The sequence below is a fragment of the Camelus bactrianus genome, chromosome 3 (assembly GCF_048773025.1).
Source record: "Camelus bactrianus isolate YW-2024 breed Bactrian camel chromosome 3, ASM4877302v1, whole genome shotgun sequence".
Classification (NCBI taxonomy): domain Eukaryota; kingdom Metazoa; phylum Chordata; class Mammalia; order Artiodactyla; family Camelidae; genus Camelus; species Camelus bactrianus.
Window position 1 is genome coordinate 11,997,371 of NC_133541.1, and position 13,238 is coordinate 12,010,608.

The 13,238-nt window shown below is 48.3% G+C and overlaps 1 protein-coding gene across 4 annotated transcripts in view; it reads left to right on the top strand.

Moving 5' to 3' along the window:
• The window catches only part of TRIO (trio Rho guanine nucleotide exchange factor), a 332,063-nt gene that overhangs the window by 196,121 nt on the left and 122,704 nt on the right, over positions 1-13,238 (top strand). For all 4 annotated transcript variants that reach the window (XM_074356326.1, XM_074356339.1, XM_074356335.1 and 1 more), the window contains exons 12-16: positions 4,486-4,655; positions 5,700-5,874; positions 9,954-10,149; positions 10,966-11,132; positions 12,694-12,813. In XM_074356326.1, coding sequence (XP_074212427.1) covers positions 4,486-4,655; positions 5,700-5,874; positions 9,954-10,149; positions 10,966-11,132; positions 12,694-12,813 — 828 coding nt within the window. The remainder of the gene's footprint in view (positions 1-4,485; positions 4,656-5,699; positions 5,875-9,953; positions 10,150-10,965; positions 11,133-12,693; positions 12,814-13,238) is intronic.

Here is a 13,238-nt window from a genome sequence, read left to right on the forward strand (position 1 = left end):
CCAATTATAAAATGGGTAAGTCCTGGGCTGTAATGCACAGCATGGTGTGCATAGTCAGGGAGCATCTGCTATTGCCATAAAGATGGGTAAAAAGCACACCTGTCCCCTGTGCCTCGGGCCACTTCCAAGAGTCAGGTTTTGTTGTTTTTGTTTTTATTGAGGTAACATTGATTTATAACATTATATAAATGTCATGTGTACAACGTCGTATTTCTCCTTCTGTGTCCCCTACGCAGATGTAATTTCCATCCATCACTGCATGGCTGACCCCCTTTACCCTTTTCTCCCTCCTAGCCCCTAGCCCCTGCCCTATAACTGCTGCTCTATTCCCTGAATCTGCGTGTTCCTGTTTGGTTTGGCTTCTTCTTCTATTTTGTTTTTTTGTTTGTTTATTCGTTGTTGTTTTTTTTTTTCACATATAAGTGAAATCAGATGGCATTTGTCTTTCTCTGTCCTACCAAAGAATCAGTTTCGCTCCCTCCCCTCCCTTCCTCTTCGGTGTATAGAAGTGAGCCTTGTGAAAACGGTTTCATGATTTCAGTGGTATTTGGGGGTAGTATTTGCTGAAACAGAGGAATTCTGTGCCTTGTCCCATCCTGTCCCACAAGCCGAGTCACTGAGCTAAGGCCTCACTGTTGAGTCAGAGAGGAGGCTGCGAGCTGACACCCCAGGTGGGAGGCAGACACCCTGCGGCTCAGGTGGCATCCGGGCCCCAGGGCAGGAGGGACGCGGGGCCCAGGCTTCTGGAGGCCCAGCGAGCCGACAGTGCCGGGGGGCCAGACCAGCGGCGGAGCAGAGGCGGGAGTGGGGTCGACCCCCGTGTACTAGGTGTGTCCCATCCGGGACGTGCCGACTCTGCATCAGGCTGCCATCGTCAGTGTTGTCATGTTTTGTTGGAATTGCAGTGTTTTTCTAGTGGGATTTTTTTAAACGTGTGTTTTGTTTTCTCAACAAATTTAAAAGAAAAGATACTAACTAGTTTGTGCTGGCTTTATGAGAACTTATCTCTTGAAAGTGTAGTGTAACTAAAACTAGAGGCCACCATTGGCCCCAGCACTCTGGCCCAGTTTCTCAGTGTCCCCAGAGGCCAGCTTGCCGTCCAGTGTGCCAGACACCTCCTTCGGCGACACCGATTCAGTGTTTGAGGTGGAATTGGCTCCTTTACCTTTCTTCCCATCAGTACTTCTGTTTAGATTACAGTGAAGAGAAGGCAGTCTTCCTTGGATGTACATTTCCTTACGTTATTCGGCACCACTGAATGAGTGTAAAATACCGAGGCAGCATGTTTTCTAAGACGCAGCAGCTTAACATACAGTGTCCCTTTCCGCATTCCTTAAATTAAGTTTTCACCCATGAATTAACTAGCTCCTGGCTGACCCCTAGGCAGGTGTGTCCCAGAGGTTCCGTGGCTCAGGGATGAGGGGGCGCAGCCTCGGGGAAGCGTGTGTGTGAAGATGGAATTGAGATTTTGAGAGAATGCTTTTTCATTTTCTTTTCCAGCAGAAGACATGCGGTGGCAAAGGTCCACTTTTTGATAAATGTCTGTCTTTGGACAGGAGTCAGGGTGGGAGGGCCACAGTGGCCCAGTGCTGCTGAAGGTGGGTGTTCTCTTTTGGGAGCAGGTGGCAAGTCATCTGCCTCTACCCAGCTCCTTGCATGTGGAAGGCAGGTGACCATGAAGTGAGTGAAACTGTTTCAGCCAGAAAAGCCCACCTACTGGACACCATATCATGGATATTTTTGTTAAATATTTTGACTTGATAAAAATACCGTACTCTTGTTTTGGTAAAATATTTGTTACTGCTCAGTGCAGCCTAACTGGTACATATTTGATTTCTTACAGCAAAACTTGCCTCTTCAGTTGATTTGAGGAGGTTAGTGGACTGAAGGTAATTGAATTTGTGTGGAGCATTGAGCTCACCCAGCGCCCTGCTGCACCCTCTGTCTTCTGGCCCCCTGATAACTTCTTGAGGGCGGAGTTGGTAGTCTGAGGATCCCCGTTGTAACAGAGTCCTAGAGAAATTCAGAGATCTCTTAGGTCACTGCTTCATCAAAGCGTCTCTTAAATCCGTAATACTATTACTACTATACAGTAGGACTTACAGAGGTTGGAGGGTTTTTCGTGGGAAATATTAGAGCAAATTGGGAGATTCCTCATGGTCATAACGCTGTCATACTTCCTGTTATTTATAACTGCAGCAACCGTGTTCATGAGAACTTAGGGAAAGCAAAAACAAAACAAAACGCAAAACAAGAGTATGTTATTGACTGGACCCCTTCTAGGTGGCATAAAGCATCAGTCCGTGTTTGGTGGGTCGATGAGTGGCATTTTTCAAGTTGAACTGCAGAGTCCGTGTGAGGGGGCTGGGAGGCTTCCTGATACCAGCCTGACCTCACGCGCAGTTTGCCCGTGTTGCGCAGGGCATCACCTTCGTCACCTGGGGTCTCTTTTCCCTAATCAGTAAGAGCAATGAGGCCTCTGTCTAAAATGTCTTTAAAATTCTTGGATTGTATGAAATTTGACGTCTTACAAAAATGGGTAAAAAACATAACATGGATTGACAAACATTTTAACATTTTTAGTGAAATTAACTCTTCGGACCACAAGTAACTCAACCAAAACTAAGTTCTTTGCCAGCACTCCGCTTATTTTTAAATTTGCCTGCCCTGTTGAGAATAGTTACTGACCTGATAAGAGCCGTCTGGTGAGACTGTTTTCAACTAAATGTACATTTAACAATGAAAGAACTTTTAGAAGGTTAGCTTGTATTTGCCATCATTAGTCCTTAGGGAATTGCTACTTAAAACCATGGTGAGATACCTCTCATTTCGAATGTTTGCAGTTGAAAAGACCGACCTTATAGGGGATGGGTGGGGACGTGGAAGGACTGGAACTCTCACGTGCTGTGGGGGCGGGGAGGGACGTGAAATGGTACAGCCACTTTGGAAAACAGTTTGGCAGTTTGTTAAAAAGTTAAAACATACACCTGCCACATGATCCAACCACTCCGCACCGAGGTCTCTACCTATAAGAACGGAAGGAACCGGTGCACACGAGGACTGTGTGCCAGCGCTCACAGCTGCTGTGTTTGTGATGGCCCCAGACTGGAAACAGCCCACATGTCCTCAATGTCTGAGTGGGTACATTGTGGCATCAGCACAGTGCAGAACTGCTCAGTAATGAAAAGGGAGGAACTGTGGATCCACACTGTCATATGGATGAAATCTCAAAATAATTATGCTGGAAGAAAGAAGCTAGACAATAGAGCACATACTGTATGATTCCATGTTTATACTTCTTTAAGAAAATGCAAGCCAGTCTACAGTGGCAGGAAGCAGGTCGGTGACAGCCCAGGACAGGAGGCAGGGAGAGTTACCGAGGGCACCAGAAGACTTTGGGGATGGCAGAGCTATTCACGGTCCTGGTAGCCTTGATCTTTCATAGGTTTACACATGTGTCAAAATCTACTGAATTGTGTACTTTCCATTTCTGCAGTTCATTGTGTGTCAGTCATGCCTCAGTACAGCGGTTGTGCCGTGCTAGCCACGATGCCAGCGTGGCCGGGCCGGGTCGGGGCTGGTGCCTTCCCCACCCCCACAGCTGGGGCAGCTGTCTGCAATGGACACGTGAGATACAGGAGGTGATTCTTCCATCCCCGAGGAAGTGGGAAGCATTTTCTCCAGACACCAACCACTTCCAAGCCACCAGGGCCCACTCAGTCTAATTAATTGTCCTTTTCACTACATGGCTCCCCAGAGATCTGGAGGAGGCAGTGGGCTTCCCAGCGGCAAGCGAGGTGCTCTGTTCCCACCAGGCTGAAAGCAGCTCTTGTTCCAAGTTGTCCTTACCCGCCTACGTCCCCAGACACATTGCTGATGGTCATGGCTGTGAAGGTGCTCAGGTGTCTTCGGGAAGCACGCTTCTCGTTGCAGGACTGAGCAGTGGCCAGGCTGGGAGGGGACCTGGCAGAGCCACGTCTGGACGGCGTGCCGGGCGCGGGGATAGATCTGTTCCACCACGTTACGTGCTTCCTTCTTTCCTGAGGGATGTAAAGCCCCTCTCTCTGTGCAGTGGTTTAATAATTAATAATGGATTGTAATGCCCTTGCTAAAAATAAAACTATCCATCTGCTGAATAAGAATCCAAAGATGCGTAGAAGAAATTCTGTTACGTTTAGCAGATGTTCCAGTTGTTGGAGGGGTCTTTTCTCCTTCCTGTTGCGCTTGGGCTGAGTCTAGGAAGGACTGGGAAGAGTCACTTCCCTTCCCTTTCCTTTCTCTCCTTTGTGACAGTCCCCTTGGGCTCTCGGCCCGTTTGTTTTTTCACCCCGAGTCCTGCTCCATCTGCGTGCGTGTTCCGCTGGCCGGCAGGCTGTGTGGGTGCCTCTGCCCGGCCCGGGTCCCCCGCTGCCTCCGTGCCGGGACCCCCACCCCCCCCATCCCGGGACACAGAGCAGGACCTGGCTCACGGCTCTCCCCCCGCAGCTGTGGACATGGCTGGAGGAGCTGCAGAAGGAGCTGCTGGACGACGTGTATGCCGAGTCGGTGGAGGCTGTGCAGGACCTCATCAAGCGCTTCGGCCAGCAGCAGCAGACCACCCTGCAGGTGACGGTCAACGTGATCAAGGAAGGGGAGGACCTCATCCAGCAGCTGAGGTGGGCCCGTCCCTGTCCTCCCATCCGTGCCCTCCTGTCCCTGCCCGTGCTCCTGTCCGTGCCCTCCTGTCCCTACACAGATGCTCTGAGATCTGCCAGGGACTGCCCCTTCTCCTCTATTTTTCGAACAATTAGCTATAATTCTCTGTGCAACTAGGCAGAGAACAGATGACATCCATACATGCAAAGGAGACTAGCATCTCTCTCTCTCTTTTCTTTTTTTCCCCCTCAATCTTTTTCACTCCATGATTTTTCTCATTACAGCATTGACTACTAAACCTTCCCAGAATTCAATTCTTATTAATACTCCCTCTTATCACCTACCTAATTATTACTGAGATTTCCTAACAAACCAGGTTAATTTAAACCTCCCAGGACCACATGCTGCAGGGCCTGAGTGATCTGCTCCTCTGCAGTGAGGCTGGCCTGCCTCCTTCGGACTCCCAGCTCGGGCAGGCCTGGCCCGGCCTCCGGTGACCCTGGTCCCTCCTGCAGGTGCTGCTAGGGGCAGGATGGCAGGAGACCGCACTGGGGCTGGAAGCAAATTCCTTTAATTGGTTACAGGGAGCGTTCACGTAAAGGTAGTCCTACAGGCTCATGCAGAGGACAGCTGATCAAATCGTCAGTCCTAACTTCGCATGATGCTCTTTGCTAAGAGGCAGAAGTCCCTTGACGAAGGCTTAGTTGACTGCATCACAGTTTAACCCTTTCCAGCCGATGCTGCTCTTTCTAAATAGTATCACCTGTCCTCTACCTAAGGACAAAAGTGGCTACAGATGAAACTCCCCTGAAATGGTTTGTGTAATTAGTAGCCTTCTTCTAAGAGGGACTGTGAGGAAGTGCGGAAGGAATTCCTCCATGTGTCCTCAGATCGGAGGAAGAAGCCGGGGGGTTTGGCGGGAGGGGGGCTTGTTCCATTTTCTGAGAGCAGCAGTCTGGCTTCCTGCCGGCCTCTCCCCTGGAGCCCTGGGCTGCCGGATCTGGCCTCTGCCGCTGTGAGACTTGCCCATCCAATTCCTGTTTGTCCCCCGCTGCTCCTCGCAGGGACTCTGCCATCTCCAGTAACAAGACCCCGCACAACAGCTCCATCAGCCACATCGAGACGGTGCTGCAGCAGCTGGACGAGGCCCAGGCCCAGATGGAGGAGCTCTTCCAGGAGCGCAAGATCAAGCTGGAGCTCTTCCTGCAGCTGCGCGTGTTTGAGAGGGACGCCGTTGATGTGAGTGTCCCTGGCACCCCGCATCCCTCCGCCCCTCCCCCGTCTGGCTCCTGGGTCCTTGCCCCCTCCCCCGCCTCTGCGTGGGGAGGAGGAGGAGGAGGACAGAGGAAGGACAGAGTGGCTCTTCCCAGCTCAGCCCTGGGCTCTGGCGTTTGAAGCTGGGAGAGGCAGGTTGGGAGCAGGGCCAACACCGCACAGCAGGACAGCAAAGCCAGCGAGCTTGGTGAGTGGAGTCCAGGCGGGGCTTCTACTGACACGTCACTTCGGCTTGTTGATCCCTGATTGGACCCTGCACTGCGCTCGACTTGGCTTGGCCTGGCCGCAGAGGCACATACTCAGGGCAGAGGGGCTCTCCCCTGCCGCCCCGCCTTCCTCCCTCCCCACCTCCCTCCCAGCTCTCTCCTCCCAAGAGTGAGAGTTCCCTGAGCCTGTGGTAATAATGTTTTAGGTCCCAGAAACGTCTCCAGATGTTGTCAGTTGATCTGTGATTCTTACCTAAAAATTGACTTTTGCACCTTATTTAGGCTAGGAGAACGAAGGACAGATTTCTTTTCTTTTTCTTCAACCAAGAGAGGATGGTTTTTAATTCTCTGCCAGGCAAGGTCTTTTTTTTTTTTTTTTTTTTTAACTTGATGAGCACAAGCAGAAGTGAGTATGATTGGATGCCGCTAAATCTGTGTAGGAAACACAATGAAAGGAACCAAAACTCCCTGGGTGAGGCCAGCCTCCCAGAGCCCGTGGGCTTCATCCAGCTGCTACAGGGCCTGCTGCCCAGCCAGGTACCTCCTCCGCCCAGGTGGCCCCGTGCCTGCCGACCAGGATCTGTCGAGCACACTGTGTTCATATCTCTCACTCGTCCTGGAGGGTAGTCGGGCCCAGACCCCAGGTGCCCCCGAAGGCAGAGGATGGCAGGGCTGCTCAGCTCAGGGGACCCTCAGCCCCTCGCCCGGCTCCCTGCAGAGATTTGATGTGGGTGCAGGAGCCTCTCACAGGGGCCTTGCGTTAGCTGCTTCTGAACTGTCCAGCAACATTTTCATGAAAGAAAGACCTTCGTGGCTGTTTCATTGTTGTCACAGGTCACATGTTGCCTGGGAAAACTGCTCAGGTCCTCTGGTCTTGACCTTCCCATCCCCATGGAGCCGCGGAGAGAAGAGGTGTGCTGGTCTCAGCTCCCGGAGGCCCTGCCGCGGCCTGGGAGGCGGTCAGGGTCAGGGTGCAGCCCTGCGTGGACAAGAGAGCCAGCATGGCTGCCTTCCTCTGACCTCTGCTTCAGAGGAATTGCTTCCGCCAGCTTAGCTGCTTGTTGAATAGTGTCAGTTAAGAAACACAAAGCAGTCAGAAGCATTATTTGAAGTTTTCCTTCCAGGACATCTTGAGATCTGGGGAAAAAAAATAAAATTGGCTTTACTTGTATTAACACTGCTGCAAAGGTGAAAAAAGAATTCATTACTGTATTTCTACTTTTATTGAACCAGTGTTTTAAAATGCAGATGAGGAACCAAAAATGTACAGTTTCCCCACACTATAGCCACAAAATTTCATGAGGCCTTAACAGAGCCAGCACTCTTGGCCAGGGGTAAGCGCTTTCCTGAGCTGGGGAAATTAACCCTGCAGCTCAGTCCCAGGCCAGCCAAAGTACAGTCTAAAAGCTTTTACAGTGTCACAGCCTGGGAACCTCTTCTCTGGAGTAATCCTGAAAATGTGAAAACCTGAGCTATTTAGGCTCCACTGGGATTTCCCCTCCTGTCTGGACTGATGCCCCTTGTGAGTGCACACAGAAGGCATGGAGTTACCTTTATGGGAGAAATTCATCTGTTATAGGGTCATTTTTTAAAAAATCCTCCATGTCTCTTGTATTTCAGTTGAAATAGCATTTCCATCTCTCAAGAGCAGAGTGGGATTTTCTATGGTTTAGAATATTGCAATTTCAGGCTCCAGATATTCTAAATAAAATCTGCTCTGTTGATCTACAAAGAACAACAAAAGCATTATACTGGCGTCCTATGACGGTTTAGTTGTGGAAACAGTCTTAACTGTATGTGGGTTTAGAAAGAAAAACAGACTTTCTAAAAATTTGGGGACACATTTTAAAAAATGGGTTCCTATTCAAAAAAAGACCTCCGCTTTCTTGAGCTTTGTTTTTGCCACAGACTTCGTTTCTTGGCTTGTGTGGTTATTAACAGGCAGTAATGCTAAACTTGGGGCAGAATTCTTCCTGATGACCCTGGATCATGGCCACTGCCAGGGCTTCCTTGTGCACAGTGTGTGTGTGTTTGAATCCTGCTGCACTTAGCGCATTGATCTTTGTTTATTATCCACTTCTTGAGTGTTTTCTGAGCCTGTTGTCTCTGTGAGGCGTTGTCGCTGAGTCTGTAAGTCACCACCACACTGAACCCTCTCCTCCCTCAGCGTCAGAAAACAAACATTAAGAAAGGAAATTCCTCTTAGGATAAAGATTAAAGTTACGGTAATTTTTTTTCCTTTTAAAAATATTTTTCTTGTGGATTCTTGATTTATGTCTAATTTAGCGTTACTTAAAATTAATTAATTAATTAATTAATATAATTTAATAAATGGATGTAGGATACACACATATTATGTAGATCCCAGTAGTAAAAGAAGAAATCCGGAAGATTTGTGCAATAGAAGTTCGGAGGAGTCTTAAGATTTTTATTACTTTCATCTCCCAGCTGGATTCTGTATAAAGTCTCTCAAATTCTCAAACTAATTTGGTTACTGCTCCTGAGGACAAAGTAAATTAGAATCCATGGGAAATACTTCATTGAAGTGTGGAGAATAACACTCTTGAACAAGAAGTTTTTTCCTTCTTTCTGGGTTTCATAATTTTTGGTCTTAACTTCCCTAACATACTTTGAAAAATTTTCAAGCCCACAGAGAAGTAGCGAGAATAGCGCAGCGGCCTTCCGCATGCCTGTCCTCCCAAGTTCAGCGAGATTTTTGCCCCTCTTACTTCAAGTATCACCTTCTGCGGTTGTGCTGTGGTGTTTTAGAGGAAATCTTTGCCAGCTTATAATATTTCACTCCTAAAGACTTTGTAAATATCTCTTTAAAAGTAGGTTATTTTCCTGTATAACCACATCATGTCCTAAGCACCTCGCTGATTTCACAGTTATTCCTATAGTATCTTGTAACACCCAGCCTCTGTTCAGGTTTCTGCAGGTGCTTCAGAGGGGCATGTGGGGTCTGCTCCTGTATTTGATGGTTAGTCTTTTCATCTAGAACTCTCTCTGTCCACCCTTCTTTATTTTTCCCCACGCCATGATTTGTTGAATTAACTGACAGTTGTCAAAGGAAGCAGGTCCCACGTTCTGTGTTTCCTCCCTCGACCTCTTTGAGGCTGTTTAACTGCTTTTCTCCTTGGCATTTCCTGTAACCTTAGAAGGTAGATGGAAGGACCCAATTAGATTCAGGTTTGTTTTGGTACAAGAAGCCCTGCAGGTGGCACAGCATTGTTCCTCCTGTCGGGAGGCGTGTCCTGTCTGGCACCGCTTCTTCAGGGATGCTTGGGGCGGTCTGCAAGGTTAAGACCAGCAGCCTGATCCCTGTCAACGTCCCCGTCAGATCCCTGTCTCTTGTGGGCACTGGTGATCCTTACCTGAACAAGCATTTTACTAGGATTTTTTTCATTAGAAAAAAGTTTTCTAATTTTAATATTTCTACATTCAGTAGCTAGATCTAACCAAAAAGAGGAACTTTCCTTCGTCATTTTATGCTTAAATAATTAATTTTCTCCTTTAAGGACCAGTTTTTAGAATAAAGGTTCCTTTTAATCAGAACCAAAGAGCCTTTCATTTAGTTTTTGGTTCTTTCGCTCTTCTTTTTCTTTTGACATCATTAGGAATAAATGGACTTCTGTATATTTAACGTATTTTGTTCTTTGTGGTCATTTTTTTAGTGTCTAATTGTTGCATCTTTGGCCAGTAGGAGCCCCATCAACTGGCTTCTGTGACCTTTTTGACACAGACGCATTAGTCCCTTCCCTCCTTGGCACAGTGAGATGTCACAGCAGATACTTATTTTTTAAGTCCTGGTCCTAAGCACATCCTTTCCTCTGTCAGATCATCTCAGACCTTGAGTCTTGGAACGATGAGCTTTCTCAGCAGATGAATGACTTTGACACAGAGGACCTCACAATAGCAGAGCAGCGCCTCCAGCACCACGCGGACAAGGCTCTGACCATGAATAACCTGACCTTCGATGTCATCCACCAAGGGCAGGACCTCCTGCAGTACGTCAATGAAGTGCAGGCCTCCGGTGAGCAGTGCGTCCCGTCCCGGGTCGGCGGCGGGGCTTTCGTGTCCTGGCAGGAGCGTGTCCAGTTTATTTCAGTGTGACGGCTGTCAGCGGTTAGTTGACTTACTCCTGTGATTCAGGTGTTATAAATACCTGCTCTTTGTTATAAATACCTGCTTTCTTTTACCCACAGAATGTGATCACGCCATGATTAGTGTACCACCCTTGATATTTTTACATGTTATCTCAAGTAGCATGACTTTAATTTTACAAATTACATATTGTATCTCCATGAATGAGATGTAAATCCCAAGAAGATATTTTCACATCTTCTGTTTTTGTCTTAGTTAATATTTCACCAGCAGATGTCACTGCAGGCTCAAAAATGTAGAGCGCGCTGTCGGGTTAGAAGCTTTGCAACAACCTGCGTCCTGTGTTACTCATTTTACACAGGTCAAATTAAATGCTCTCTCAAGAGTGAAGGGGTACACAGTGGACAACAAAAACAAACCAGAGCTCGCTCATTTATAAAGGACCTGTCATTTTCACCAGTTACCAATGTGGGAGTAGAAGTAGACTGATGGGAAATGGGTTCGGTTTGAGTCGCTGCATGTTCTATTTGGCTGTAGAGCACATCGAATACACCCTCTGAGACACTCGCATGCGGAGGCGTTAGCTCCCCTGTGCTGGCTACGCCTTCCTCGAACTTGACCTTCAAAGTAAGGGCTTAGGCCCCAGCGGGGCAGGTCATTCAGAAATGCAGAGTGTATGCCGTGCGCCACTGAAGAACAGGTTGAAATGCTAATTGAATTCAGGTCCTCCCCTCTGTGTCCACAGGCGTGGAGCTTCTTTGTGACAGAGATGTAGACATGGCCACTCGGGTCCAGGACTTGCTGGAGTTTCTCCATGAAAAGCAGCAGGAACTGGATTTAGCAGCTGAGCAGCATCGGAAGCACCTGGAGCAGTGCGTGCAGCTGCGCCACCTGCAGGCTGAAGTGAAGCAGGTAAACAGACAGCTGGATGGAGAGCCAGGCCCAAGGGGACCCAGTTGACAAGCACGTGCTGTGTGTTCTCCTGGTAATTCAGACACGTACACATTGGAGGAGATTATCCCAGGTCAGAACACAGCTGTCCTGATGCTCAGTACAACACACAGCCACAGCTAGTGGGTAAAAATCAAGCCAGTGCCTGGACCGCTGTGTGTTCATGCTGCAGTGGAAAAGCCTTCGTCACCCAGCAGGGGGAGCACTTGAGAGCAACCTCCATTTAGCTTATTTTGTTATTGGTGGTCTCTTGCTTCAAACCCTGAGCACATTGCTTTCTGGGCTAAATAACTGTTAAGATTTATTTTTGCAAAGTAGACTATTATCAATCTGGGCGGGATCACAGGCTGTGTATGGCTGGGGTCTTCTCGTGTCAACAGGATGCTGTACTGCCACATCCCAGACAGCAGAGCAAAATAGAAAGGGAACATTTGGAAGAGATTGTTTTTGACTCAATGCCAGTGGGATTCCGAGATTGTTGTTGGCTCAATGCCAGTGGGATTCCATGTGTATGTATATGCAACGTGTCTGTGACATTTTATCTCATGAGCAGGAAACCATGAAAGTACAGCTTTATGAGATTCTGGTAGATGCACAGAAAAGTGTGTGTTAGTTTGATTGGAAGGGACTGAATGGTCGCAAAATGGCTGTCATAGCCCCAACTATCACCTCCACATTCCAGGTCTCAGGGAGGGGAAAGCTTAACAGGAAAGAGGCAGCACCCAGATCAAAAAAGAAATGTGTTCCCCGAATCCCCCAGAAGCTCCTGCTTTGATCTCAGTGGCTAGAATTGTATCGTATCTGCAACCAAGCTATCATCAGAGCTGAGAAGTGGCTTTCTTTTAAGTTCCTTCCAGAAGTTGGGATTTTCTGACTAAAAGAGATGAGGAAAATAGGTATTGGGTAGGTAACTAGCAGGTTCTGCCACGAATGACTGACCAGAATGACCTTCTACAATCTCTGTAGCCACAGAGGAAGTTAGGATTCCAAAGTTAGGATTGACTTACCATTTTGTGATGCTGAGAATCTGGTGGTTTGACCCCAGCACTGGAGCACAGCTGAATTCATTGCTTATTACGCTGTCTTAACACTGATGCTAAAGTGGAAAATATGTTAGTGAAATAAAATAGTTCCCTTATCAAGTAGTTTGCTAATTCTGCATGTTCATAAGGACTAAATAGGAATGAAAAGTATTTTTCTTGATTGTCAGGAAATTCTTTGCAGCAGTAAGTTTTCTAGCATGTGGTCCTCAAATCTCTTTTGACCTGTGGACTCACAGTCAATCTACTGGACCCTCCACCTTTTTCAGCTCACACTTGAAACTAAAAATGACAGAATTAAATTTAAAATGCAGCCCTTGTGATCAGATACCACTGGCAGGTAGCAGGCTGTTTTTGGTAGGATCATGAGGAAGCAGGACTTCACAGCTGATGTGAGTGCGCTCGGACCTCTGCACTGCTGGTCTGTAGGATGGATGCCCCAAGGAGGGGCTGATACTTGGAGCTCCCGTGTTGTGTTTCAGGTCCTGGGCTGGATTCGCAATGGGGAGTCGATGTTGAACGCTGGGCTCATCACGGCTAGCTCGTTGCAGGAGGCGGAGCAGCTGCAGAGGGAACACGAGCAGTTCCAGCATGCCATCGAGGTAAGGATGCTTGGCCTCACTTTCTAGTCTTAGGACCAGCCTGTTAAGTCCCCTCCCATGGCACTGACCCGGGGAGCCAAATGAGGTTCAGTAGGTTCTGAAATGGCCATGCTTACAAACCTACAGTTTATCACAGGAGGAGGAAGTGGTCTGGTAATGCAGTGAAGTGAGGTTGTGTGTGCCTGCCAGGGCAGCCTCACTGCAAGGGCCCCAGAGGCTAGGGGTGGATCCTGCTGTCCCCCTGCCAGCAGGATGCACCTCCCCCATCAAGAACAGCTTGGCTCCAGGGAGCCCAAGCTGGGGTCTTGGTGGAGGTTTTTTATGTTTTGGGAGGTCTCACAGGCACATTGCTGCTACATAACCAGCCTCGGAAAATGCAGGGCACTCGGGGTGGCTCATCAGGACTGGGTGCAAATCACCAGTTC